Source organism: Mustelus asterias, chromosome 12, assembly GCF_964213995.1.
Source record: "Mustelus asterias chromosome 12, sMusAst1.hap1.1, whole genome shotgun sequence".
NCBI classification, from domain to species: domain Eukaryota; kingdom Metazoa; phylum Chordata; class Chondrichthyes; order Carcharhiniformes; family Triakidae; genus Mustelus; species Mustelus asterias.
Window position 1 is genome coordinate 100,266,480 of NC_135812.1, and position 27,494 is coordinate 100,293,973.

Sequence of the window (27,494 nt, forward strand, 5' to 3'; positions counted from 1 at the left end):
CCAGGCACATGGAACAGCCATGGGGACCAAATTCACACCGCAATATGCCAACATCTTCATGCACAAGTTTGAATAAGACTTCTTCACCACACAGGACCTTCAACCGATGCTATACACTAGAAACATTGATGACATTTTCTTCCTTTGGACTCATGGCGAACATTCACAGAAACAACTATATGATATCAACAAGTTCCATCCCACCATCAGACTCACCATGGACTACTCTCCAGAATCGGGTGCATTCTTGGACACACGCATCTCCATCGTCACCCCAGCACTTCACTGTACCGCAAGCCCACGGATAACCTCACGATGCTCCACTTCTCCAGCTTCCACCCTAAACACGTTAAAAAAGCCATCCCCTACGGATAAGCCCTCCATATACACAGATGAGGAGGATCGCAACAGACACCTACAGACGCTGAATGACATTCTTATCTCATAAGAACTGGATATGGCACTTCACTCATCAATCAACAGTTCCGACATGCCACAGCGAAAAACCGCACTGGCCTCCTCAGAAGACAAACACGGGACACGGCGGACCGAGTACCCTTCGTCGCCCAGTACTTCCCCGGAGAGGAGAAGCTACGACATCTTCTCCGGAAGATGCCTTCAACATGTCATCGATGAAGACGAACATTTCGCCAAGGCCATCCCCACACCCCCACTACTTGCCTTCAAACAACCGCGCAACCTCAAACAGACCACTGTACGCAGCAAACTACCCAGCCTTCAGGGGAACAGTGACCACGACACCACACAACCCTGCCACAGCAAGCTCTGCAAGACGTGCCGGACCAACAACACGGATGCCATCATCTCACGTGAGAACACCATCCACCAGGTCCACGGTACATACTCTTGCAACTCGGCCATCATTGTCTACCTGATATGCTGCAGGAAAGGATGTCCCGAGGCATGGTACATTCACGAGACCATGCAGACGCAATGACAACGGATGAATGGACACTGCTCGACAATCACCAGGCAGGAGTGTTCCCTTCCTGTCGGGGAACACTTCAGCAGTCAAGGGCATTCAGCTTCTGATCTTCGGGTAAGCGTTCTCCAAGGCGGCCTTCAAGACACACAACAACGTAGAATTGCCAAGCAGAAACTGATAGCCAAGTTCTGCACACACGAGGACGGCCTCAACCGGGATCTCGGGTTTATGTCACACTATCTGTAACCCCCACGATTTGCCTGGGCTTGCAAAATCTCACTAACTGTCCTGGCTTGAGACAATTCACACCTCTTTAACCTGTACTTAACCCTCACTCCACTCGCATTGTCTGCACCTGTAAAGACTTGATTACCTGTTAAGACTTGCATTCCAACCATTATCTTGTAATTGAGTTTGTGTCTATATATGCCCTGTTTGTGAACCCAACTCCCATTCACCTGATGAAGGAACAGCACTCCGAAAGCTCGTGCTACCAAATAAACCTGTTGGACTTTAACCTGGTGTTGTGAGACTTCTTACTGTGCTTACCCCAGTCCAACGCCGACAACTCCACATCAAGAATTAATTACTAATTGTTGAGCCAGATTGGTCACCCTATCTTCAGCATTTATACACAATGATTGGATCAAAGATAACAATAACTCCTGACCTACTCCTAACTCAACAATGCATTTTACTGAAGTGACAGCAAGAATGAATCATGGAAAGCAGCCTCATCTGAAAAAAGTTGTGTTCACTCTCTCAGAATCAGGAGAAATTCTTCAAAATCTTGATCCACTGGTGTTGATTTCCCAGTGTCAATGGACAGACAAATCAACAGCACGCTCCCCCATCCTTCCCTTTCCCGTGACACAAGGACACCAGTGAAAAGGTGCAAAGCAACAAATGAAATGGTACAAAGCAACTTGCTGCAAAGAAGAAAATCACAGAGAACAAGTCAAAAATTATAGACCAGTCAACTGAACACAACGATAGGAAAAATAATGGAATCCATACGAAAGATAAAAATAGAACATTGAGATAATAAAAGAAAAGTTTTAAAATTAATAGTCAATGTGAATTTCAAAAGAGAAAATCTTGCTTGACCCAACAAATTGAATTTTTGAGGGAGCAACAAAGATAGTAGACAAAGGTAATGCAGTAGATATCAATAATCTAGATTTTATCTAGATAATTATCTAAATTTATCTAGATTTTCAAAGGACCTTGGTAAGGTGCCCCAGAATAAACCAAAGAATATGGTCAGAGAGCGTGGAGTCAGAATGGAAGTGGCCTAATGAATTGCTAGCTGACTTCAATACAGAAAGCAGAGTGGGATTAAAAGGTAGTTATTCAGAATGGTAGAAGGTGGGAGAGGTGTTCCACAAGGATCAGTGTTGGGACCACTGCTGTTCATAATTTACATTAGCGTTTTGGACTTTGGAATACAATAGACAATTTCTAAATTTGAGGATGACACCAAATTGGGGAGAGGTAGTCAATAATGAGGAAGAATAACAGGAGTATATTAATAAACTTGCAGAATGGGCAAATAATTGACAAATGAAGTTTGACACAGACAAATGTGAGGTAGTACATTTTGAGAAGAGAGGGGTCACTTATTGCTTGGAAGAGGCAAGTTTAGGTGGGTAGAGGAGCAAAGAAATATTGGAGTACAAATATATATAACACTATATAAACGATCTGGAAGAAGGTGTAACTGGGGCGATCAGTAAGTTTGCGGACAACACAAAAATGGCTGGACTTGCAGATAGTGAGGAACATTGTCAGAGGCTACAGAAGGATATAGATAGGCTGGAAATTTGGGCAAAGAAATGGCAGATGGAGTTCAATCCAGATAAATGCGAAGTAGAACTAACGTAGGGGGGAGCTATACGATAAATGGGAGAAGCATAAAGGGTGTAGATACGCAGAGGGACCTGGGTGTGCAAGTCCACAGATCCTTGAAGGTGACGTCACAGGTGGAGAAGGTAGTGAATAAGGCATATGGCATGCTTGCCTTTATAGGACGGGGCATAGAGTATGAAAGTTGGGGTCTGATGTTGCAGTTGTATAGAACGTTGGTTCGGCCGCATTTGGAATACTGCGCCCAGTTCTGGTCGCCACACTACCAGAAGGACGTGGAGGCTTTAGAGAGAGTGCAGAGGAGGTTTACCAGGATGTTGCCTGGTATGGAAGGGCTTAGTTATGAGGAGAGATTGGGTAAACTGGGGTTGTTCTCACTGGAAAGACGGAGGATGAGGGGTGACCTAATAGAGGTGTATAAAATTATGAAAGGTATAGATAGGGTGAACGGTGGGAAGCTTTTTCCCAGGTCGGTGGTGACGTTCATGAGGGGTCATAGGTTCAAGGTGAGGGGGGCGGGGGGAGGTGGGGGGAGGTTTAACACGGATATCAGAAGGACGTATTTTATACAGAGGGTGGTGGGGGCCTGGAATGCGCTGCCGGGCAAGGTGGTGGAGGCAGACACACTGGGAATGTTTAAGACTTATCTAGATAGCCACATGAACGGAGTGGGAATGGAGGGATACAAAAGAATGGTCTAGTTGAGACCAGGGAGCGGTGTGGGCTTGGACGGCCGAAGGGCCTGTTCCTGTGCTATATTGTTCTTTGTTCTTAACAGTTGAGGCTATGCTTGTTGGCACATTTTTCATACAAGACTGGTTTCAAATGTTCTATGATTTACTTTAGCTTGTAGCTTTGGGTTTCTTGACTGTCTAGGAAGGAAAAGCCAACTTGTCCCACCTAGAAACCCAAGGGGCGGCATGATGGCACAGTGGTTCGCACTGCTGCCTCAATGCCAGGGACCTGGGTTTGATTCCCAGCTTGGGTCACTGACAGTGCGGAATCTTCATGTTCTCCCAGTGTCTGCGTGGGTTTTCCCCGGGCTCTCCGGTTTCCTCCCATAGTCTGAATGACGTGCTGGTTAAGTGCATTGGCCATGCTAAATTCTCCCTCAGTCAGTGTACCCGAACAGGCGCCGGAGTGTGGCGACTAGGGGATTTTCATAGTAACTTCATTGCAGTGTTAATGTAAGCCTACTTGTGACAATAATAAACAAAATAAAGCATTACTTATGCCAAACTATAATTACACTTGACATCATCTCTTTTTGGGAGGAAACAGAATTCCCTATTGAGCCACTACATACTGATGGGCATAAACTATGGTCACCAACTTTAGGTTTTGACCACTCAGAGCAAAGATGTTGTTTATTTTATACACATTATATCTGCTACTTTTCACTATTCTATTGGAATAACAATACCATTGTTGTTTTTAAACTTTGCTTCTAAAATCTGAATTATAAAAAATGCTAAACATATCCAGCAGCTCAGATAGCATTCATGCAGAGACAACCGAGTTAACGTTTCAGGTCATCACCCTGAAATGTTAACTCTGTTTCTCTCTTCATAGATGCTGCCTGACTTACTATCTCCAACCTTTTTTTGTTTTATTTCAGATTTCCAGCCTATGCAGTATTATTTTTTGTCTTAAGATAATTATCCTATTTCTATTTACACACTTTCCTCTCTTTTGGTCACTAATTTTTTTTTCACACAGAGGGTGGTGAATGTCTGGAACGCGCTGCCTGGGAGGTGGTGGGAGCAGGTACGATAGCAGCATTTAAGGGGCAACTTGACAAATACATGAATCGGATGGGAATGGAAGGGTACGGACTCCGTAAGTGCGTACGGTTTTAGTTTAGGCAGGCATCATGATTGGCGCAGGCTTGGAGGGCTGAAGGGCCTGTTCCTGTGCTGTATTTTTCTTTGTTCTAAATGTTTTAGGTTTAGAAATGTGCTGGTGCTTCCAAACACAAAATGGTCAAAGTAACAGGGAGCGGTAGCTTTGATGATGCATCTTTTTTTAACATCACTCCTTGTTCAGTAAGTGGAGATTTAAAAAGCTCTTAAAAGATTTTTTAGTCACCTACTCAGATTAATTGGAGACGCTGACTTCTGCAGTGTCTGAAAAGGATATCTACTTACATGCAGTCAGCCAAAGTGGACAAAAAAAATCTTTCAGAGAGTTAAAGAGACCATTAAAAAATACACACAGAATCTTAGGCTTTCTAAGTAGAGGCACAGCACATAAGCACAAAGAAGTTTTGTTTAACATTTATAAAATAATGATTAATCCTTAGCTAGACTATTATGGTCCAATTCTGTGCACCACATTTTAGGAAGGATGTCCAAGGCCTTGTAGAGAATGTAGCGAGGATTAACTAGAATTTTCAAAAAACTTCATTCTTTGGATTTGGGCATCACTGGCTAGGTCAGCATTTATTGCCTATCTCTAATTGCCCTTGAGAAGGTGGTGCTGAACCGCCTTCTTGAACCACTGCAGTCCATGTGGTTTAGGTATACCCACAGTGCTGTTAGGGAGTGAGTTGCAGGATGGTGACCCAGCTACAGTACAGGAACAGCGATATATTTCCAAGTCAGGATGGTTAGTGGCTTGGAGGGGAACTTCCAAGTGGTGATGTTCCCATGTATCTGCTGCCCTTGTCCTTCTAGATGATAGTGTTTGTGGGTTTGGAAGGTACTGTCTGAGGAGCCTTGGTGAGTTCCTGCAGTGTATATGGTACACACAGCTGCCACTGTGCACTGGTGGTGGAAGGACTGAATGTTTGTGGATGGGATGCCAATGAAGTGGGCTGCTTTGTCCGAGATGGTGTCAAGTTTCTTGAATGTTGTTGGAGCTACACTCACCCATGACAATCCTGACTTGTACATGGTGGGGAAATTTTGGGGAACTTAATTTATGTGGAGAAATTAGGGAAACTTAAATCTTTTGCGCAGAGAATGTTAAGAAATACATCAGGAGAAACTGTTTCTACTGATAGCTAACTCAGCAATCAGAGGAGACAGATTTGTATTCAAGAGGGAAGATGGAAAATATTTTTTTTAGTGAATTGTTATGATTTGAAATACACTGCCTGAAAAGATGGGAAGCAGATTCTGATGTAACTTTCAAAAGAAAAATTTGATAGATATGGAGATAAATTTGCAGGGCTATGGGAACTAATTGGATGACTCTTTCAAATGGACTAACTCTTGCAAGATGGGCTGAATGGCCTCCTTCCCTGCTGTGTCTATGAATGTAATCAATATTTTGTTCCTTTGGTGCCACATTGCACTACTGATCAGTGACTTAAATAACATAGTATACATAAGCCAATCACTTAGCATTGACTGCCAATACTCTAGATTTATTTAAACATTTATGTAGACACCCTTCTATTAAATAATCAAGCTAATTGTTCATAGTTGTCATAACTATAGCTGTTTATTTTGATAACAGTACAAATAATTTTACTGGTAGCAGAAGAATGCAATATAGTTTGATGGGAATGTTCTTTGTAATACAATCTTTGATAATAAAATACTGCAGTGCCCAGCTAGTTTTTATTCAGTATTGGGTTAGTTCCAGGTTAGGAAAGGCTGTGAAAATGCAGCAGCGTAAAGATTTTGATTTAATGGTACAGTAGACATAAATTAAGTATGCTCTTTTTAAAATTATTACATTTCTTTTTTTTTTAAAGAAGCAAATTAACATAAGAACATAGGAAATAGGAGCAACAGTAGGCCATACGGTCCCTTGAGCCTACCCTGTCATTCAAAAAGATCACAAGATGCCAGTTTCCTGTCCAATTCCCATATATCTCGACTCCCTTTGTGTCCAAAAATATAGCGAATTTCAGTCTTGAATTCACTCAACAAATTCACAGTCCTCTGTGGTAGAGAATTCCAAAGATTCACAACGGTCGATGTGAACTCCTCATCGCATTCCGAAATGGTCAAATCTTATCTTGACACTTTGACCTCTATCCTGAGACTATGACATCTGTATAAACAAAGCTTGTCTCGATAATCTGGTAGACATGAAACCTACAGAACCCCGATACTGATCAGCAGTCAACTTAAAGCAAGATAGTGTTCTGAAAAAAAGCTTTATCTCAATTCTTTGGACTTTTTTCTTGACTATTTGGAGGAATATTAACTATTAAAAAGTTTTAATCTTACAGTATACATGTAAATGCTGCACTTTAGTTTGTTTTGGAAAACCACACCTGAGACTGGGACATATGAGCAAATGACCTGCATCCAATACAGCTCTTAATTGCAGGAGTAAGATGTACATAAGAGCGACTATGGGGACTGTCATCCCATTTTCCCCTTTTCACTCTAAGGAAGCATCTTTATTTGGCTGGCATGATCAAAGTTTGGCAATTCCCAACATTGAAAATGGTCAGCAAGAACTGACCATATTACTTTTCGGACAGGGCACCATGGAACATGAACTGTTTCAGGAATAGTAAAACCATAGAGTCCCTACAGTGCAGAAGGAGGCCATTCAGCCCATTGAGTCTGCACTGATTCTCCAAAAGAACATCTTACATAGGTCCACCCCCACACTATCCCCATAGCCCCGCACATTTACCATGGCTAATCCACCTAACCTACACATCTTTGGACACTAAGGAGCAATTTAGCACGGCTAATTCATCTAACCTGCACACCTTTGGACTGTGGGAGGAAACCAGAGCACCTGGAGAAAACCCATGCAGACATTGGAGGATTGGAGGATAGCGAATGTGGTACCGTTATTTAAGAAGGGTAGCAGGGATAACCTGGGTAATTATAGGCCGGTGAGCTTGACATCCGTGGTAGGGAAGTTGTTGGAGAGGATTCTTAGAGACAGGATGTATGCGCATTTAGAACGGAACAATCTCATTAGTGACAGACAGCATGGTTTTGTAAGACGGAGGTCGTGCCTTACAAATTTGGTGGAGTTTTTTGAGGAAGTGACAAAAACGGTTGACGAAGGAAGGGCCGTGGATGTCATCTATATGGATTTCAGTAAGGCATTTGACAAAGTCCCTCATGGCAGGTTGGTTAAGAAGGTTAAGGCTCATGGGATACAAGGAGAGGTGGCTAGATGGGTAGAGAACTGGCTTGGCCACAGGAGACAGAGGGTAGCAGTCAAAGGGTCTTTTTCCGGCTGGAGGTCTGTGACCAGTGGTGTTCCGCAGGGCTCTGTACTGGGACCTCTGCTATTTGTGATATATATAAATGATTTGGAAGAAGGTGTAACTGGTGTTATCAGCAAGTTTGCGGATGACACGAAGTTGGCTGGACTTGCGGATAGTGATGAACATTGTCGGACAATACTGCAGGATATAGATAGGCTGGAAAATTGGGCGGAGAAATGGCAGATGGAATTTAATCCAGATGAATGCGAAGTGATGCATTTTGGAAGAACTAATGTAGGGGGGAGTTATACAATAAATGGCAGAGCCATCAAGAGTATAGAAACACAGAGGGACCTAGGTGTGCAAGTCCACAAATCCTTGAAGGTGGCAACACAGGTGGAGAAGGTGGTGAAGAAGGCATATGGTATGCTTGCCTTTATAGGACGGGGTATAGAGTATAAAAGCTGGAGTCTGATGTTGCAGCTGTATAGAACGCTGGTTAGACCACATTTGGAGTACTGCATCCAGTTCTGGTCGCCACACTACCAGAAGGACGTGGAGGCTTTAGAGAGAGTGCAGAGAAGGTTTACCAGGATGTTGCCTGGTATGGAGGGTCTTAGCTATGAGGAGAGATTGGGTAAACTGGGGTTGTTCTCCCTGGAAAGACTGAGAATGAGGGGAGACCTAATAGAGGTGTACAAAATTATGAAGGGTATAGATAGGGTGAACAGTGGGAAGCTTTTTCCCAGGTCGGAGGTGACGATCACGAGGGGTCACGGGCTCAAGATAAGAGGGACGAGGTATAACTCAGATATCAGAGGGACGTTTTTTACACAGAGTGTGGTGGGGGCCGGGAATGTGCTGCCAAGTAGGGTGGTGGAGGCAGACACGCTGGCATCATTTAAGACTTACCTGGATAGTCACATGAGCAGTCTGGGAATGGAGGGATACAAACGAATGGTCTAGTTGGACCAATAAGCGGCACAGGCTTGGAGGGCCGAAGGGCCTGTTTCCTGTGTTGTACTGTTCTTTGTTCTTTGACACGGGGAGAATGTGCAGACTCTGTGCAGTCACCCAAGGCTGAATAATACCTGGTTCTCTGGCACTGTGAGACAGCAGTGTTTACCATTGTGCCACCATGCTGCCCCAGAAAAAAGAACGCAACATTTTGCCTCCACTCTGCCACTCAATCCTGGAGGTGTTGCTAACCTTTGAGAAAGTAGCTTAAAATCCCCCATTTTGACCAAGCTTTTAGTTAAAACTCTGAACTGCTTCCTCTTTGGCTTAGCACCCATTATTATCTGATTATCTTTATTTGAAGGGCCTTGTGATTATTTTTACATTAAAGACACTAAATAAATATCTGCTGTTGCCATCATTGTAGTAGGGAAGGAAACACAGATGTAGAAATTGGAACTAAAGAAAATGACAAATAAAATCATGGTCACATAATGTTGCAGTATATTGAAATGCCAGTATGAGGCGCTAAGAGTGATTTTACCAGCTCCACTGGGTTGCTATGAGGAGTTGCTGAGCACAGTCCAGGCAATTTTGGTCAGCTCCTAGCAGTTGGCTGAACTGTTGTCGCCTGGGAACAGACTGTCAAGCCATCCTGCCATAGCCTGATAAACAAAATTCAACCATGCATAAAATAGACTGATGCATAAAAGGGACAAATTAAGAGCCATTAACTGATTTATAAGCATGGCTGCATTCGCTCCATGAAACGGTGTGGTCTTTAAGTTTATTTATTAGTCACAAGTAGGCTTACATTAACACTGCAATGAAGTTACTGTGAAAATCCCCTAGTCGCCACACTCTGGCGCCTGTTCGGGTACACTGAGGGAGAATTTAACATGGCCAATTCACCTAACCCGTACATCTTTGGTCTGTGGGAGGAAACCGGAGCACCCGGAGGAAACCCATGCAGACACGGAGAGAATGTGCAACCTCCAGACTGACAGTGACCCAAGCCAGGAATCGAACCCAGGTCCCTGGTGTTGTGAGGCAGCAGTGCTAACCACTGTGCCACCCACGTATTAGAATGGATTCTGGATGGGTTTCCCCCAATCATTGTATTAAATCATGTAATACTATTCCCTACGCATGAGCACTTTATGCAATAACTTCCTAGTGAAGACAGATTTCACTAAGTAAATACCATGGGCTAAGCACCATCCATCTGATACTTCTCCTCGCCCTTAACCAAAGTTACAGGAACAATTTTCCAGATACAATAACATATTATATTAATGATCCGTATGATACTTCATTGTTGTTGGAAACTTTCTTTAATGGCTTATGTAATCCAAGTTTTACATTCTTCAAATGTTTTCTTAATTCGCCTTTAGGTTGAATCATCTAATCTAACACAATCATTGTTACTTTCTTTGTTTTACCAAGAAAATATTTCTAATTAAACCAATGCAAACATTTATGTTGTCAGCAATTCATAACATACTAAGATCCCTGGGGACAGAATCAGGAAGATAGTCATCTTTCTCAGGGAAGCATTTGGGGGGAGAACTAAGTTTTCTGGGACAGTGGGAGACTTGTACATACATATTTTATGCTTGAAATATTTATTTTCCTTAAAAAGAGAGGCTGTAACTGTAAATCTATCGAGACGTTTTGTTAGAAATAAACAGAAATGAAAGTCCATCAGAAAATGGTTACAGGCATTACAGAACTCTGTTACTGAAAAAAACAGAGGAGTCTCATTCAAGAGGGAACCATGGAGCAGGGGAACCTTTAGATCTTGTACCTGATGTTCAAGACAGCTGGAGGACTTATAGAAGATGAACTAACAGCAGCAAGAGGGGAAAAAAAAGAGCATAAACGTGCAAAAGCAACAAACTCCACATGGAGAGAGTTTACAGTTTATTTATTAGTCTAACAAGTAGGCTTACATTAACACTGCAATGAAGTTACTGTGAAAATCCCCCAGCCGCCACACTCCGGCACCTGTTCAGGTTCACTCAGGGGCAATTTAGCACAGCCAGTGCACCTAACCAGCACATCTTTTCGGATTGTGAGAGGAAACCCGCGCAGACACGGGGAGAACGTGGCGGACTCTGCACCGACAAGCGACCCAAGCCCCGGAATCGAACGAACCCTGCGAAGCAAGCGCTTCTGCCGCCCAGAGAGATGCTTGGAGAGCACAGTGCCACAACTGCAAACTGCGGCACGGGGCTTTGTTGGGTGGCATTAAATAAAAAAAATCACTGCGGTGATTAGTTTGGGATGACATTTACTTTGAAGTGGGCCGGGCTGGGCTAGTCATCCCCTGAGCACCTGAGTAACCGCTGGTTGAGAGAATGAGTCACCGTTGCCCACCAGATGAGCCCACACTGGATTAATTTGCAAATAATTACCCCCTGCTTTTTCTTCTGAAAGGTAAAGCTTGAGATGGGGAGGGGGGGGATTTTAAAAATCCCTGCAGGAGCTGCTTTGCTGCACAGTCTGGTACATACGAAAGGGGGGGATTTCTAACGTAGAGTTGGCATGGAGACGACTTACGTGTCTTCTCATTTATATATTTATGTGTGTGTGTCGACGAGAGAATTTTTTTTAAAAAAATCCCTCTTTGGTCTTTCGCTGCAGAAGCCTTTCCGACCAAAGCCGCGCTCGACGTCCCGCTCAGGCCGTGACGTCAGCAGTGCGGACGCAACCGAACGTGATTGAGAAGGAGGCGGGGTCGCGGGGGGTGGGCGGGGTCGCGGGGGGTGGGCGGTCCCACCGGCCCAGCCAATGGGGCGGGCGGAGGGGGAGAGGCCGCGAGGAGGTCCTCCCAGCTATCAGGTTAGGTTGCGGCCGGGAGGACCCGGGGGGGGGGTGTGGTTTCCTAGGCGACGGGCGGGGCGGCCCTGAGCTTGGCGGCTGCGTGGTAGAGAGAGAGAGCGCGCGTCTCTCCCTCTGGCTTGCTGCTGCTGTGTGGGCGGATTGGAAATTACTGTCAAGCTGTGAAAGTGTGAGTGAGAGAAAAAAAAAGTTTCAGGGGGCGAGGGAGGCTTTTTATTCGCGCCGTGGAGTAACTTTTAGATTAGATCCTGCAAGTTGCTCGCTGCTGACTGACTGACTTGTCTGAACTGAACTGAGGGTGAAAGAGAGAGGAGACTTCAGCCACCGAACCATGTCTCGCACGGACGAAGTGCATCGTATGACCGAGAATGTCTACAAGGTGAGTGAGTTCTTGGGCGTCAGCTTCAACAGAGATGGGGGGTCACCTTCTTCCAACACTTTTATATAAATCTCTGACCTTTCTATGTTTTATGCCTCTTCATTGTAATCTAATGCCAGACAACAGTAACTTCTAACTTCTTTTCTTCCTCTCCACTACTTTGGGTGAAAATCTCCAGTCCAACCTTTTTCTTTCTGAAGAGATTTTTTTTTCTCCCCTGATGAGTCTTTTGCGAAAAGATTTGGTTTTCTGGTCAAAAAAAATGGTTATTTTAGTCAGTTAAACAATTTTATGTACTGCTACTCGTTTTCAATGAAGGTCCAGTATTTTTTCTTAAGCTTTTGGTGGAAAGTTTTGATTTTTTTTTCCTTTGACAAAAACGTACTCCTCTCACTGAATTGAGCATTTTTTCTATTGGGATGTTCTACTTTTTTAAAAAAAAGAAGATCCTTGCTATTCTGATGGGGGGGATTATTATCCGTGATTCTGCATCCCAATGCAGACTTAACTTTATTTTAAATAACTAGGTACGAGTGTCTACAAGGTGCAAGTATCTATTTTTAGAAGTTTCCAGTTTTTTTTCCAAAGCAGGACTCTTGCTAATCCCAATTGTACTCCACAGTACAAAGGAAAACTCTCTTATTATGGAAGTGCTTTTATTTTGAAAAGTCGACTGCTCAGCAAGGCTAAGTGTGTTTTAAAACTTTTTCTTTGCCCTTGCCATTTAGGGAGTGCAGTTTTTAGGTCGAATTCGGGGAGTACGAATTTTCATGATACAGGAGGGGAGATCCTGGATGGGTGGGGGAGCATTCCGGAGCAGTCAGCTAGGCGTGGAGTCCATTTGATGTCATGAAATACGAAAGCAAAGCTTAGGCAGTTTGCTAATCATCGGAACTGAGAGGCTGTCTATAAGTCCTTTGCACCCATCTATCTACGCCCTTTCATTGGTATCATCAGATGATACATTGTGTATCAAATACCTTTGTGTTCTTTCGGATGTTGAATTTCAGAATAATCTGCCTTTACATAGAGGTTCCCTTGCATTTTTGAGAGAACCTCTCCTTTCTCATGGTAGTAATAGAGTTTGGGTTTTTTTCTTATCTGTAGTCGCTCAAAACCGAAGGCGGTTCATTTACAAGGGAAAGACCTGGGGAATCCTAACTCCTTTATGCTGTCGTATGAGAGTATTCTGCCTGATGCTTGTACAATGGGCTCTTTGCACAGTTTGTGTTATGTTTCAGAATGGTGTATCCGAATGACGCATGTTCCATATTTACCCTTTGATATTTTAATAAATATCAGATTTTACTGTGTGAAGTGTAAATAATGTATTTTTCAGAGTAATACAGTATATCTGCAAACTTGATATTTTGAGTTTTAATTACCAGCAGACAGGCATTCATTTTGACCTGAAGATGGTGTATGATCTCGGAGGTGGGGGGGCGGGGGGGGCGGGGCTTGCCTAAGGGGAAGCTATAAAGATTGCCAAAAAATTAAGTTGCCGATGATGGACTCGCCCTCTCCACCCTATCGCATACTTTGCTTGTATTCAAATTGGTGGTGTGAGAATGTTGCTGGTAGCAGTATTTGGAGGCGTTTACTGCAATTAAAATCGGTGGCGATCTGGTTTTGAGACTTGTCAGATTGCAGTGGTGGTTTCTGGTTTCGTCCAACCCCAGAATCTCATTTCACATTCCTTGACTGTAGGAAAGCAGAACCTGCTTTCAGCTTGCTGATTAGCCTGTCATTACAGAGTGATGTGGCAATGCTGGCATCAGAAATGTCAACTATGTAACAGAAACCTGAATTGTCACATTATCAGATTGCTGCCAGGTTAACTTGTTTCAAGGAGTTCAGACTTGTCACCATTTTCATAACAACTGAAATAAAATCTTGGAATTGGACAATAGCATTTATGAAGCAGTAGTTTCAGACTCAAATTCTACTGTAGGTCCCAGTTCTCGGGAAGAAGCCAGCTGGTATCCTCATTGCTGTTGTGCAGTGAGTGGGCAGCAGCAGCAAATGCCATAGCAGTACTGAAATGATGGATGAGTAATCATGACTGTGAGTAAGAGAAAACTGGTGATTGTCTTCAGGTCTCTCTTCACTGAGGATGTTATAATCTCAAGGGCATACCATATCTCTTCCATAAGACACTAATTTAAAGGGAGGAAACTGGAGCATCAGAGATAGAATAGGTGAAGTGTAGATTTGAGATTACTATCAGATCAGCTGTGATCTTATTAAATGGTGGAGCAGGCTTGAGGGGCTGAATGGCCAACTCCTTCGTATGAAGTATTTGCCTCATTACTATTGAAATGCAGATGTTTTGAGACCCATTGAAGGGAATGCTTTATTTTCTCATTCCCAGCTTATTGGATGAGTTTCTTTTTACCCATATCACTTTGGGTGTCCTGAGATACCAGAGCTGGCATAGGGGCAACAGTTTTGTGGTATCTGGTTTGATATTACATACTGCAATATGCCCCAGGGATCTGTTCTGGAACCCTTACTCTTTGTGATTTTTATAAGTGACCTGGATGAGGAAGTGGAGGGATGGGTTGGTAAGTTTGCTGATGACATAAAGGTTGGAGGTGTTGTGGATAGTGTGGAGGGATGTCAGAAGTTGCAGCGAGACATTGATAGGATGCAAAACTGGGCGGAGAAGTGGTAGATGGAGTTCAACCCAGATAAGTGTGAGGTGGTTCATTTTGGCAGGTCAAATAGGATGGTGGAATATAATAATGGTAGGACTCTTGGCAGAGTGGAAGATCAGAAGGATCTTGGGGGCCGAGTTCATAGGACGCTCAAAGCAGCTGTGCAGGTTGAGGCTGTGGTTAAGAAGGTATATGGTGTACTGGCCTTTTTCAATCGAGGAATTGAGTTTAGGAGCCGTGAGATAATGTTGCAGCTGTATAAGACCCTGGTCAGACCCCACTTGGAGTACTGTGCTCAGTTCTGGTCTCCTCATTACAGGAAGGGTGTGGAAGCCATAGAGAGGGTGCAGAGGAGATTTACAAGGTTGTTGCCTGGGTTGGAGACCATGCCTTATGAGGATAGGTTGAGTGAGCTTGGCCTTTTCTCCTTGGAGAGACGAAGGATGAGGGGTGACCTGATAGAGGTGTATAAGATGTTGAGAGGTATTGATCGAGTGGATAGTCAGAGGCTTTTTCCCAGGGCTGAAATGGTTGCCACAAGAGGACACAGGTTTAAGATGTTGGGGAGTAGGTACAGAGGAGATGTCAGGGGTAAGTTTTTCACTCGGAGGGTGGTGGGTGCGTGGAATGGGCTGCCAGCAAAGTTGGTGGAGGTGGATTCCATAGGGTCTTTTAAGAGACGTTTAGATAAGTTCATGGAACTTAGTAAGATAGGGGGTTATAGGTAAGCCTAGTAATCACTAAGGTAGGGACATGTTCGGCGCAACTTTGTGGGCTGAAGGGCCTGTATTGTGCTGTAGTTTTTCTGTTTCCTCCATGGAATTACATACAGTACATGCTTACCATATTTAATATGAATTTATATATAAGAAATGGCTACCCTACTTGTCCCAGCTTCCATGCCCCTGCTTGTAGTAGTGCAGGGAAGGGCAATATTGCTAGCGCCAAATAGAGTGGGAAACATTTTTGCATTAATTACCCACTTTGTTTTTAACATCCTAATAAGTAAAACGAGCCACCCTAGGGTCAATGTTAATGTACTAATTTTATTTATCAGCGAGTTACTTTTTAAGCAGCTTCGTTCCTTTCAAAGATGCAGAATTCCAAACCTAGGTATTGGGTTTGTTTGCTTTGGTAAATGCTATAAAACAGTAGAGCGTTTCGTTTGTAGATGTACTTGTGTTAGCTGAGGACGTTTTTTGAATTAAAAACCTAAACACTGTTCAAGTATATCATCTTTTCTGTGGAATTGAAAAGAAGAAATTTTGGTTGGATGGAGATTCAGCTGATTTAACTTGGCTTTAGAATGCGTTGATTGGTAAATTGAGATATTCCATAGTACTCAAAAACAAGGTGAAGAAATGTTTGAGCCAAAATTTGCATTTGTGAGGCAATAATGTGCTTCCCATTTGTGTTTGCGTGTCATTTTGAGATGGATGAGGAGTGGACAGTTTTTAAAAAGGGCAGAAAATGCATTCTTTGATATTATTATGAGGACCATATTTTCTTTAGGGCTATTAGTAAAATTTTACACTTAATGGATGTACGTTCTGCTGTCTTCTATTGTTGTTGGCACATCTTTCGGCTGCTTCAAGACCATTTTTTTCATGTCTGACCTGTATCTTGGGTTTAATACAATTTACTAATCAGCAACAGGGAAGAGTGTGAAACTAGATTGAGTCTGGTCTTTAGGTGCTGATAAATTGATGTACACACATTGAACGCTGAATTTTTTTCTTTCACAGTGTAGTGAGTCATTAAATCAACACTTTTCTTGAAGTGTGAACAAGGAGGTTAAAGCTCACTGTGAAATAATTGGCCAGGATTCACAGTGGAGCACAGTCAAGTTGTGGATGATTCATACTAGGTGACTTTGGAAACATTGAATTGTTTGTTGTAGTTACTGAGTGCTGACTGCTGGTGGGCTTTACACTCCCATCAGCTGATTGTTCAATTAAAAATGCAAGGTTTCCATAATGAAATAGATACAAGAGCGACTACCCACTGCTAACTCGTAGGAACAGGACGAGGCCATTGAGTCCATCGAGCCTGCTGTACCATTTAGTTAGATCATGTCTGATCATCTACCACAATGTCACTTTCCCACACTATCTCTGCATCCCTTGGTGTCATTAGTCTCCAGAAATCTATTGATTTCTGCTTTGAATATCCTTAATGATCACCTGATCACAACCAAATAGTAGGAAGTAGAACCACCAAATCATTCTTACCCCAAAGGACAGGCAGGTAATCTGTAGCCTGCTATCTGAGATAGTGCAGACTATGTATAGCCTTTGCTTCCTTCCGGGAGAACATTTCACATACACTTACTATTGCCCTCCACAATTTGATGGAGATTAACTGTTCATTGTGTGAAGAATTGCCAACACCATTTCTCTTCCCAATGCTCTACAGTGCCATTGTAAGTAACTGATCTTGCAATATGATTAATGCTTCAATAGTCAGGTTAATTAGCATTAATGTATACTTAAATTTAGATTATAATTATTACATAATATCTGCATGGAGCTCTGAAGCAGCATATTGAATCACTAACATGAGTTATCTTGGATCCAATAGTCTGATGAGGTGCTTAGCAGTGAGCTGTCAATCTCAGGCATGGTGTGATGGACATGTGCTAAGAGAAACCATCTGTTTCTCTGTGGTAGCACCTGTGGTAGTTCTGACAAGAGACGAAAATTAGGAAGAGAGTAATATGACTTTTATGAGAAGGTAAATGTTTCATATGCAACACTATCTCTTTCACACCCTGAAATTAAGATGGGTGGATTTCAAACAAATATTTGACACTGAAACTCGCTACTTATTGAGATACTCCCTTTTCAACACATAGCTCTTTATGAAACAGGATACCTCATTAAGTATATATTAGATACTGGACTGTAATGAAGGTTAAAATTTTGATTAGTAAACACTAATAATATGGTTTAAATTTGATAACTCTAACTTTGGCAGTTGTTCAAATAACCCTTCAAAGTTGGTAGTTATAAAATTATGCAGTCTATTTTACCTGTGGGTAGGACTCAATATAAAAACAAGCAGTGTGACATTACCAACTTCCAGTCATCACTTGATCAGCCACCCAAGATCATCTTTTAAATAAAAGACCTATTTCTGTATCAGATCCATGGTTCTAATGTCTGAAATTTCCCCATGCCAAATGCTCTTCTAAAGCTGCATCAGTAATTATTATAATTTTTGTGTTAGTTCCTATCTGATGAATTCAAATTAAAAATGGTTATGCATAACCTAACATCTATTTCACAACTTACTGAAGTACCAGGTCTAACCTGACAGTAATGAGTGTAACTAACAGCTATGAAAATATCTTAAAGTTGAAGGAAAAGATTTTGGCTGGTTTAAATTGAACCAGAGTTCTACAAGCCAGGCAAAATTGGTTGTCCCACATTGACTGTTCGACCAAGGAGGCTGTTACCAATTGTGTGAATACCATTACTCTTCGAGACCAGTGACCAACAGCAGTCTATAGAACTGTTGCAGGTTGAATTTTACAAACCGAAATTGTTTGTTATCTCTACACTTATCTGAATGATATCTATCAAAAATCAATTATAGAAAATTGACTCCCTTTTTAAATCCTAATCCAGTTATTCATTTCCATTGGAAACTGGTTGAGCAATAAACTGTATGTACTCCAGTAGTTATTCTTTATATGTTTTCAAGTTATATTGATTGTTTTATGACAAATTATATTTCTATTTTATGTAATTATGTTGTTTTGCAATAAGAGAAATCACATGATACCTCATGACTTATGTAGCTCTTCAAATCTTTGCCATTGTTAAATACACCAAGTGTAAGTTAATGGTTTGCAGAGGTTAACTTCAAAAGTGGTTTTTGTTTGTCCATATTCTGATTTGCGTTTCAAGTATGTTCAAACCATAAATATTTATTACTAGCATATGAAAATTTTTTTGAGATGGTAAAAAATGTATGCAGTACACAGACTATGGGAACTAATCCCGCCATTTTGTTTTTGTAGACCATTATGGACCAATTCAACCCCAGCTTGAGAAATTTCATCGCTATGGGGAAATCTTATGAAAAGACACTTTCCAGTAAGTTATTTGTCCATTTTGGATATTAATCATGCTTTATTACTTGAGTTTATTTTTAATATCCATTTAATATTAATGTCTGCATATGCATTGTCCTTATTTGTTTGCTTGTGTAAGTATGTTTGCTCATCTCCATGCATTCTCCTCTAGCTAGGTGGGTGACCAGGTGATTTTTCACTCTGCCTGTACATGTGGGATGAGGCAGAAGTGTCCCATTTCTGCCCAAACTACGACACTTTGCTTATACAAGGTGTCCTGTCAGTAGCCCTACTAAGAATTAATGAAAGTTGGTGCACTATGTAGTCGAAGATTTCAATGGTTGTAGCCACTGCTGGGGTTTTCACCTTGTAACCAAAGTGGATATAGCGACTGTTTTAATTACTGTACTACACTACCTGGGTGCTCAAACTGAAACCAGTTGGGTGTGGTCTGCCAAATAATATTGCACAATAAAGGATGAAAGTGTAGCCAGACATTATACTGGATATGTGTAAGATGTAGTGCCTGCAAGAGGGTTATTTTAACAAAACAGGGTTTGTTCCTGCTTCCTGGGATTTAACTTTGACATAATAGTGAAATTGATTTCACAGCATGCTAGTCCCAAGGTAACTCAATTTTCTGCTAGTTTCAGTGAGTAGTAGAGTTTCTGAAAACATGCTTTAGAAATTTAGTGATGCCTTTAGCAGTTCAGGATAGGGAGAAGTTTTTGGAAGGGGTCATTTAAATCAGTGTGTTCCACTTGATGCTTTCACATCTGGATTTGGATGAGTGATGCTGAGTCATATTAAATGACTCTTTTTGCCTACTAAAGTATTTGCATAAGGTCGGGTGGAATTATTTATATTTAAAAAATCAGTTGGGTTTTTTCACTTGTATGTCTGCAAGTTTCTCCTGTATGTTCATTCTAACAATTACTGGCTTAGTGTATGTGAGTCTTTTTGCTTGTGTTAATGTTTCACCAATAATATCTCTTGGTTTTCTTTTAAATACACTGGAAAGGTAGGTGAAAAATGAGATGGAGAGGATAAGTGGGTTATCTGGCGGGTGAAAGTGGGCTCAAAGTGAGTACAAGTCTCCACAATGGCACCTGTAAACAGATCATTTGTCCAATGAGTTTGTAGTCCTATTTAATTCATAATAAATATAAATGCATTTACTGGAAACTTCTCATAGCCTCTCCAAATGAGAAAAAAACTGCAATCAAAATTTAGTGAGGGAGAACGATGCTCTTTTTTTATAATCAAGGTTTGCTTCAGAGGCCAGCATTAAAGTGGGTGTTGGACCAATGTAGAATCACGTGTGAATTGTACATCATGTAAAATCACAGAATGCCACAGGACACCATTCAGTCCATTGTGTCTGTGTCAATTCTTTGAAAGAACTATTCAATGAGTCCCACCCTAACCCTGGTCTCTCTCTCTCTCTCTCTCCATAGTTCTGCATTTTTTTCCACTTCAAGTGTTTATTCAATTCCCTTTTGAAAGTTATCAATGAATCTGCTTAAACCATCCTTTCAGGTGGTGCAAACAGGACTATAACTTGCTGCATAGAGTTCTTTTCCTCATGCTTCTCTAGTTGTCTTACCAATTAACTTAAATCTATGTCCTCTAGTTGCTGACCCTCCTGCTGAAAATAGAGTAAACTCTTTTTTTTTGAACACCTCTTATTAAACCTTTTAACCTTCCTGGCTGTAAGGGGCACAGCTCCAGTTTCTCCACTCCTTCCTCATGACTGAAGTCTTTCATCCCTGATACCATTCTAGTAAATTTCCTCTACACCCCTCAGATCTTGCCACCATTCCTGAAGCATGATGCCCAAAACTGGACAAAATCTGCCAGCTGGAGCCAAACCAGTATTTTATAAAGGTTTTATATAACTTCCTTGCTTTTGTACTCTATGCTTCTATTCATAAAACAAGGAGTACTTTCAAAGATTTGTGTACGTGTAACTCCAGGTCTCTTTCCCCTGTATCCAGTTTTAAATGGTACAATTTAGTTTATATTGCCTCACCTATTTCTGCCCACAAAAATTATGTGCTATGTTATGAATTGCCAGCACTTCTATATTATTCAACGTTGTCATTTTTCTAGAGAATTAAAGTGATAGTGGTAGTTGCATAGAAACAGCATAGTTATTAAAATAAATAAGAATTGGGATGTTTTGGGAAAGTGGTGGTAAATATTCTAGATTAACATTCCTTGCACTATTTATGAACAAAATAACCTATTCAGTGTTTGAGGTATATATTAATTCTTTGGTAATTATTCTGAACTTTATATAATGCCAAACAAACCCTTTTATATAAAGTAGTCTTTAAACCACTAATAAGTTGTGCAATAATACATCCTAATAAAGGATTGACATCTTAATTAATCTTGGTTAAAATGGAGACGTGGTGGAAGAACCAGGGGACAGATGAGGAGAAATTGTATTCTGCAGCGAGCCGTTATGAACTGGAATGTACTTTCTGAAAGGGCAATGGAAACAGGGTCAATAGTAACTTTCAAAAGGGATTTGGATATATAGTCGAACATGAAGAATTTGCAGGACTGTGGAGAAAGAAAGATGAGTGCGATTAATTGGGTAGTCGAAGAGTCTGAACAGTCATGATGGGCTGAGTGTCTCCTTCAATGATGTCAGATTCTATGATGTAAAGCACGTCTTTTTTTTTAAAAGAAAGTCTTTGCAGCATGTAAGGAAATGTTTTCCAGTCCTTCATTGCCTGAACAGCACTTGAGATATTTTCAGCAAAGGATCATGCATCTTCTACCATGGCCAGAGTATCTTGCATAGCAGGCAGGTTGCGATCTGGAGCTCATGTTGCAGCCCCAGGATTTATTGATGCATTTCTTAGCTGGTGCCAAAAAAGGAAGTTTCTAAGGTATAGAAAACAATGTCTATTGGCGTCTTGATTTGGATTTATGCACAAACTAAACTGCAAATTTTAAATAGACAAGCATTTATGGCTCTCTACAATTTCCAAAGTGCTACTGTTAGTAACTAAGATTAATAGCATACACAGCTAAAAAGCATTTGCCATAGCTCTAGTGAGATATTGATGCTGGGCCTCTATTTTCTTTTTAAATTCAATGATAAATATTGCAAGGTTGAAAGCAACGCGTCCATTTTGACTTGATCCATTGTTTGCCTTGGTATTTGTGGTAACATATTTGCTAGTGAAACTTCCAAATGCTAGTCAAACTGAAACTCCTACTGTCACTATGGGAGGTCAGTGAAAAACTAATTCTCAGATTTTAATACAGAAAATATCGAAATCTCGGGGCGAGAATCTAAACCTACCTTAAGCTGCTTTTATATTGCCATTGTTTTCATTTGGATTCAGTGAGCGAACTTTTTGGTTTTGATCCTTTGAGGGAGATGGGAACTGGTTCATGGATGTCGATCTTCTGAAATCCAAACTGAAACAATATCAACAAAACAAAGTGGCTCTCCGTTGTACATTTTTACTGGTGGTTGTAGCTATCGCTCGTTCTGCTGGGAACACCATCCTGAATTTTGTTTTTTTTACTGTTACTGTTTTTTCTCAAACCTTGTTGGAACATTACCTCAGGCCACATGGGTGCAGAGAAAATTTGGATGAAGAGAGCCAGAACAGGTGAGAAATTCATACCGTATGTGCAGTGAACCAAAGTATATTCGTGCATGTACGGAAACAGCATTTTGTTATTGCTCCACCACCTAAATCCATTACTGATATTGATTTTTTTTTTTTTAAAAAGCCACACCACAGTAATGGAGAGTGCATGCGGATATGCTGAGCTTCAATTTTTTTCATCCTTAATTGGCAAATTTCTATTTGTGTTTGAGGTTGATTTGACAACATTTAAAGGCTCCTTAACACTAGGTTAGTCAGCTAGCATTAACTTTGAGCCCTGAATTATTGTTAACATGACTCTTTTCATTGTAATGAACACTGTTGTTGCTACTTTGTGTAAAATTTATAGTGTGACCAAGTGCTGTGGAGATCAGTGCAAATTAGGTATCTTTGTATCACAAAACTATGTAGTTAATGGGCTAATTGAAAAGCAGATTCTTAATATTGTTGGGTAGTGCAGTAGTAAGACTGATCGCTGAGTCTGGTTCAAATCCCAGGATTGCCTAATTTTAGGGTGCTTCGGCTTATGTGTTTTCAACAAGTTTTCTTTGCAGTTAAGAGATACCTTGCACTAATAAAACTTTCAAACTTCTTATGATGTGAAAGTAGACAAGAATTCTTTCTCTCCTCTCTGGAAGATCCTTGTCAGCCTATCAGCATAGTGAAGGCCCCAGGTCTTGGCTAAACTACTTGCCAAGCTCAAGGAGATTACGTGGAAATGAGCAACAAGGAAGGGAATGTCACATGTTGAAATTTAATTTGAGTGTGACCTTCCCGCTTTAGTTAACCTACATGTATGTAAAATGTTCATATTGCATGGCATGCGTGATCTGAAATAATCTATATATATTTTATATATAATTGTGCTGTACTGAGTTTTCAAAGGTGCAGAAATTATTTTTCTGACCTCCTTATTTTTATATAAATCTGTTTCCAGAAATAGTTTCCACAGTAACAAACTGTATGTCTGGCTTAATTTATTTCAGTTGCCTTGAGACTGACTTGCAAATTATTTAAGAGTTGTGATCCCATGAGATGAATGTTCTAAGCTCAGTGGAAATGAGAATGAGTAATGTCCTGTCCCCCTCTCACACAGCTATAATGGAGCATATAAAAACCTCTGCATGATATAAATATTTGAAAATCTGTTTTAAATTTGATATTTCTCTTTTAATGTTTTTTTGTAACTGGTTCCAATTTTACTTGAAATCAATTCTTTATTAAAAAGGACGCCTTATTGCTCTCATTTCCAAGTTTAACTTAGTAGCTTTCCATATTGTAGCTGATGAGTTTCAGTACACTGCAGTATTTATGCATCCCATTCTCTTAGTGAAAACCTAAAAACTTCACTGAAATATGTTAAATAACTTTTCCTCTTATTTTAAAACCAAAATTTAATTTTGTAATCCCGAATTGCTCTTTAAAATATAGAAATATCAAAATCTGAAACCATACCACCTTTAACGGAAGTGGCAGTACACAATGAGTTTTTCTGGCATATATATTTCAAAGTTTAGCACTTGTTTTCATTGAACAAGCCACTCAGAACAAAAATTCACAAGATCGTAAAAGGCCTTTCTGGGATAAGGCCTCAGCGGCTGTGGTTGGAAACTAATGGTAGAATTCTCCGGCCATTCACGCCCTTCCGCTGCTGCCAGCGAGAATGGAGAATTTGGCGCTCAGTCAAATCTCTGTTCACTGCAGTGAGACCGGAGAATCCCAACTGCAGGCAAGGTCAGAGAATCTGGCCCAATATCTGCATCTCCTGTGAGTGAAATGGGATCTTTGGAATGTACACTTCAGAATCTAATGCAACTTTATTTTTATTTTGGTCAGATAATTGGATTTCATTTTGATATCGTTCAAAGAAATTGTCTCTTCCTGAAATTGGCTGAAAGGGAATGTGAAATTGACGGTGATAAATGGCAAACTGCTAGGGTTGGTTACCTAAACTCACTCTCTCTCAAGTTCAGTAATTATTATGCAGGAATAATTAAAAACAATCAAATTTCATAATTAATGTAAATGATTTAATTGAAGCCCATTGGTATGCCTAATTGTACGGTTATAACTCCTGTACAGTCATACAGGCGCATAATATATTATGATAAATCTGATCAGCCAAGTTTACATGTAGATTTTTGTGACAAAAGTATTGTTTTATTTTGTAACTTGTATTTATGTGCTAGGTGAGGGTGAGTATGCCAATGCATAACCTGCTGTGCTTTGATTTTATTTGAGCTACTATCCTCTGATCAATGTATATCCCATCTATAATTCATAAAACCTATATCAAAATTGTTCAAAACTATAGTTTGTACCATTGACTGCTTTGCTCTTATTGCTTTCATTTCCAAGTTTAACTTAGTAGCTTTCCATATTGTAGCTGATGAGTTTCAGTACACTGCAGTATTTATGCATCCCATTCTCTTAGTGAAAACCTAAAAGCTTCACTGAAATATGTTAAATAACTTTTCCTCTTATTTTAAAACCAAAATTAAATTTTGTAATCCCGAATTGCTCTTTAAAATATAGAAATATCAAAATCTGAAACCACACTGGCAATTTTTTAAGAAGTGTATGCTAAATATGGTGCTCAATGGTTTGACCACAGAATCCAAATAACTCTACAATAAACTTGCACATTAGACTGTAATCTACAAATACAGTTTCTAAAATCTCAATGTTCCAGGTATGACCTATGCAGCAAAAGGCTATTTTGAGGCACTAGTGAAAATGGGCGAACTTGCCAGCGACAGCCATGCTTCAAAGGAGATGGGTAAGTACTAATTTACAGCATGACTAGAGTATGAATGAATTGCAAGTCTGTACTTGTTATAAAAGTTAAGTTTTACTTGTGATGCCACATTAATTTGCTTCATGGGCAAAGTAAAAAACAATACAGCATGGCTTTTTTAGTTTGGTAAAAATTGAAGTGCTGCGTTAATAGCTTATTAATGTTGGTAACATTTAATGGAACAAAGGCTTGAAAGTATCTGGAAACAGTCCAATGTTTAAAAATATGCATATCTATCTCTGAGCATGCCTGGTGAAAGGTAAAGTAAATCGCCCAGAACTGGCTGCTCATAATTACTATCCAGTGACCTAACCCAAGGTAAATGTGTGTCATGTGAGGATAGGACTAGATTTAGCTTTGATGCCCCTCTAAGGTGGAAAGTTTGCCAGACTCCCCGCAGAGGTTTCTGCATGATCAGTGACTTTAGGTGAGCCTTCTGCACCAATGGACCGTACCCAGGCCTAAGGTTAGGATGGGAGGACAAAACGATCATCTGGTTTTATGCTCTTGACTATTTGGGATTTTACTTTGGTGATGTAATGCTGGAGCTGACATTGATAACATGTGCTCCCAAATGCTTTCCATATTGTAGCTGATGAGTTTCAGTACACTGCGGTATTTATGCATCCCATTCTCTTCGTGAAAAAATGTTAATGGAGACCACATTCTTAGTATCTTAATTTCTGTGTTTTTTGTAAATTCTTGCTTTGGTGGGGCGCCACTTATATTGCTGTGTCTGGAAGTGTAGTATATGCGTATATCATATATGTATATGTTTTTTACTCTAGACACCATTAGGCAAAAATCCAAATAGTTTGTGGTGTGCTGTCCTCTTAATCCCTTACAACCTTGTACTTTCTACGTGTGCAGCCTCAAGATATTTGAACTATAACTCAATGGAAACAGATCATATGTGTCAGCAATTATCTCTTCGTTTAGACATTAAATCAGTTGAGCTCCGCTTTAGCAGTTTGGCTTTAGAGCTCATTGATTAAATTAGAGCTTTGAAGTCCTCTCCATTAATCTTTATTAAATATATTGGGCAGAATTTTCTGGCACTTCATGCCGGTGGGATTCTCTGGTTCCACTGCAGTGATGGGAGATTTTGCTGATTGCCAAATTCTCCGCCCTTGCTTGCAGCAGCGGTGGGGCATGATCGGATGGAAAGTTCCGGCCATTAATTTTGTATGGTTTAGGTCACCTTGCTCAAGGAAGGATATATTTACTGTAGGGGGAATGCAACAAAGGTTTACTAAACTGATTCCTGGAATGGCTGTGACGATAGATTGGGGAGACTGAACCTAAAGGTAGATCTGGGCACCACACCTTAGGAAGGATATATTGGCCTTGGAGGGAGTGCAGTGTAGGTTCACAAGAATGATACCTGGACTTAAGGAGTTTAATTATGCGGAGAGATTACACAAATTAGACCTGTTTTCTCTAACATTTAGAAGGTTAAGGGATGATTGATCAAAGTCTTTAGGATAATAACGGGAAAAGACAAGGAAGATGAAGAGAAATTATTTCCTGGTGAGATTCTAGAACTAGGGGGCATAGTCTAAAAATGAGGGCGGACCATTCAGGAGAGATGTTAGGAAGCACTTCAACACAAAGGATGGTAGAGGTTTGGAACTCTCTTCCACAAATGGTAGTTGATACAAGATCAATTGCTTTTTTTTTGTAAAGCAAAGGTCTTAAGGGATTTGGGCCAAAAGCAGGCATATGGAGTTAGGCCACAGATCAGCCATGATCTCAATAAATGGTGGAACAGGCTTGATGGGCTGAATAGCCTACTCCTGTTCCTATGTATTGTCCAGAGTTTAGAAGAATGAGAGATGATCTCGTTGAAACGTACAAAATTCTTACAGGGCTTGACAGGATAGATGCAGGAAGGATATTTCCCTTTATTTGTAATGGGGGGCGGGGGCAGTTATTAGAACCATAGGCCATTTAGGACTGAGATGAGGAGAAATTTCTTCACTGAGAAGGTGTTAAATCTTTGCAATTTTCTATCCTAGAGGGCTGTGGAGACTCAGTCATTGAGTATGTTCAAGACAGAATTGATATAATTAAGACATGGGGATAGTGAAACAAAATAATGTTGAAGTAGCAGATGAGCCATGATCAAGTTGTATGATGGAGCAGGCTCAAGTGACTGAATGAACTAGTCCTCCTATTTCTTATATTCCTAAGAGTTG

General features: G+C 40.7%; 1 protein-coding gene across 1 annotated transcript in view; it reads left to right on the forward strand.

Moving 5' to 3' along the window:
• The first annotated feature begins 11,774 nt into the window (after positions 1-11,774).
• Positions 11,775-27,494, forward strand: part of LOC144501740 (BAR/IMD domain-containing adapter protein 2-like) — an 81,443-nt gene continuing 65,723 nt past the window's right edge. The window contains exons 1-3 of the mRNA XM_078225718.1: positions 11,775-12,126; positions 18,808-18,883; positions 25,192-25,278. Coding sequence (XP_078081844.1) covers positions 12,079-12,126; positions 18,808-18,883; positions 25,192-25,278 — 211 coding nt within the window. The 5' untranslated portion in view covers positions 11,775-12,078. The remainder of the gene's footprint in view (positions 12,127-18,807; positions 18,884-25,191; positions 25,279-27,494) is intronic.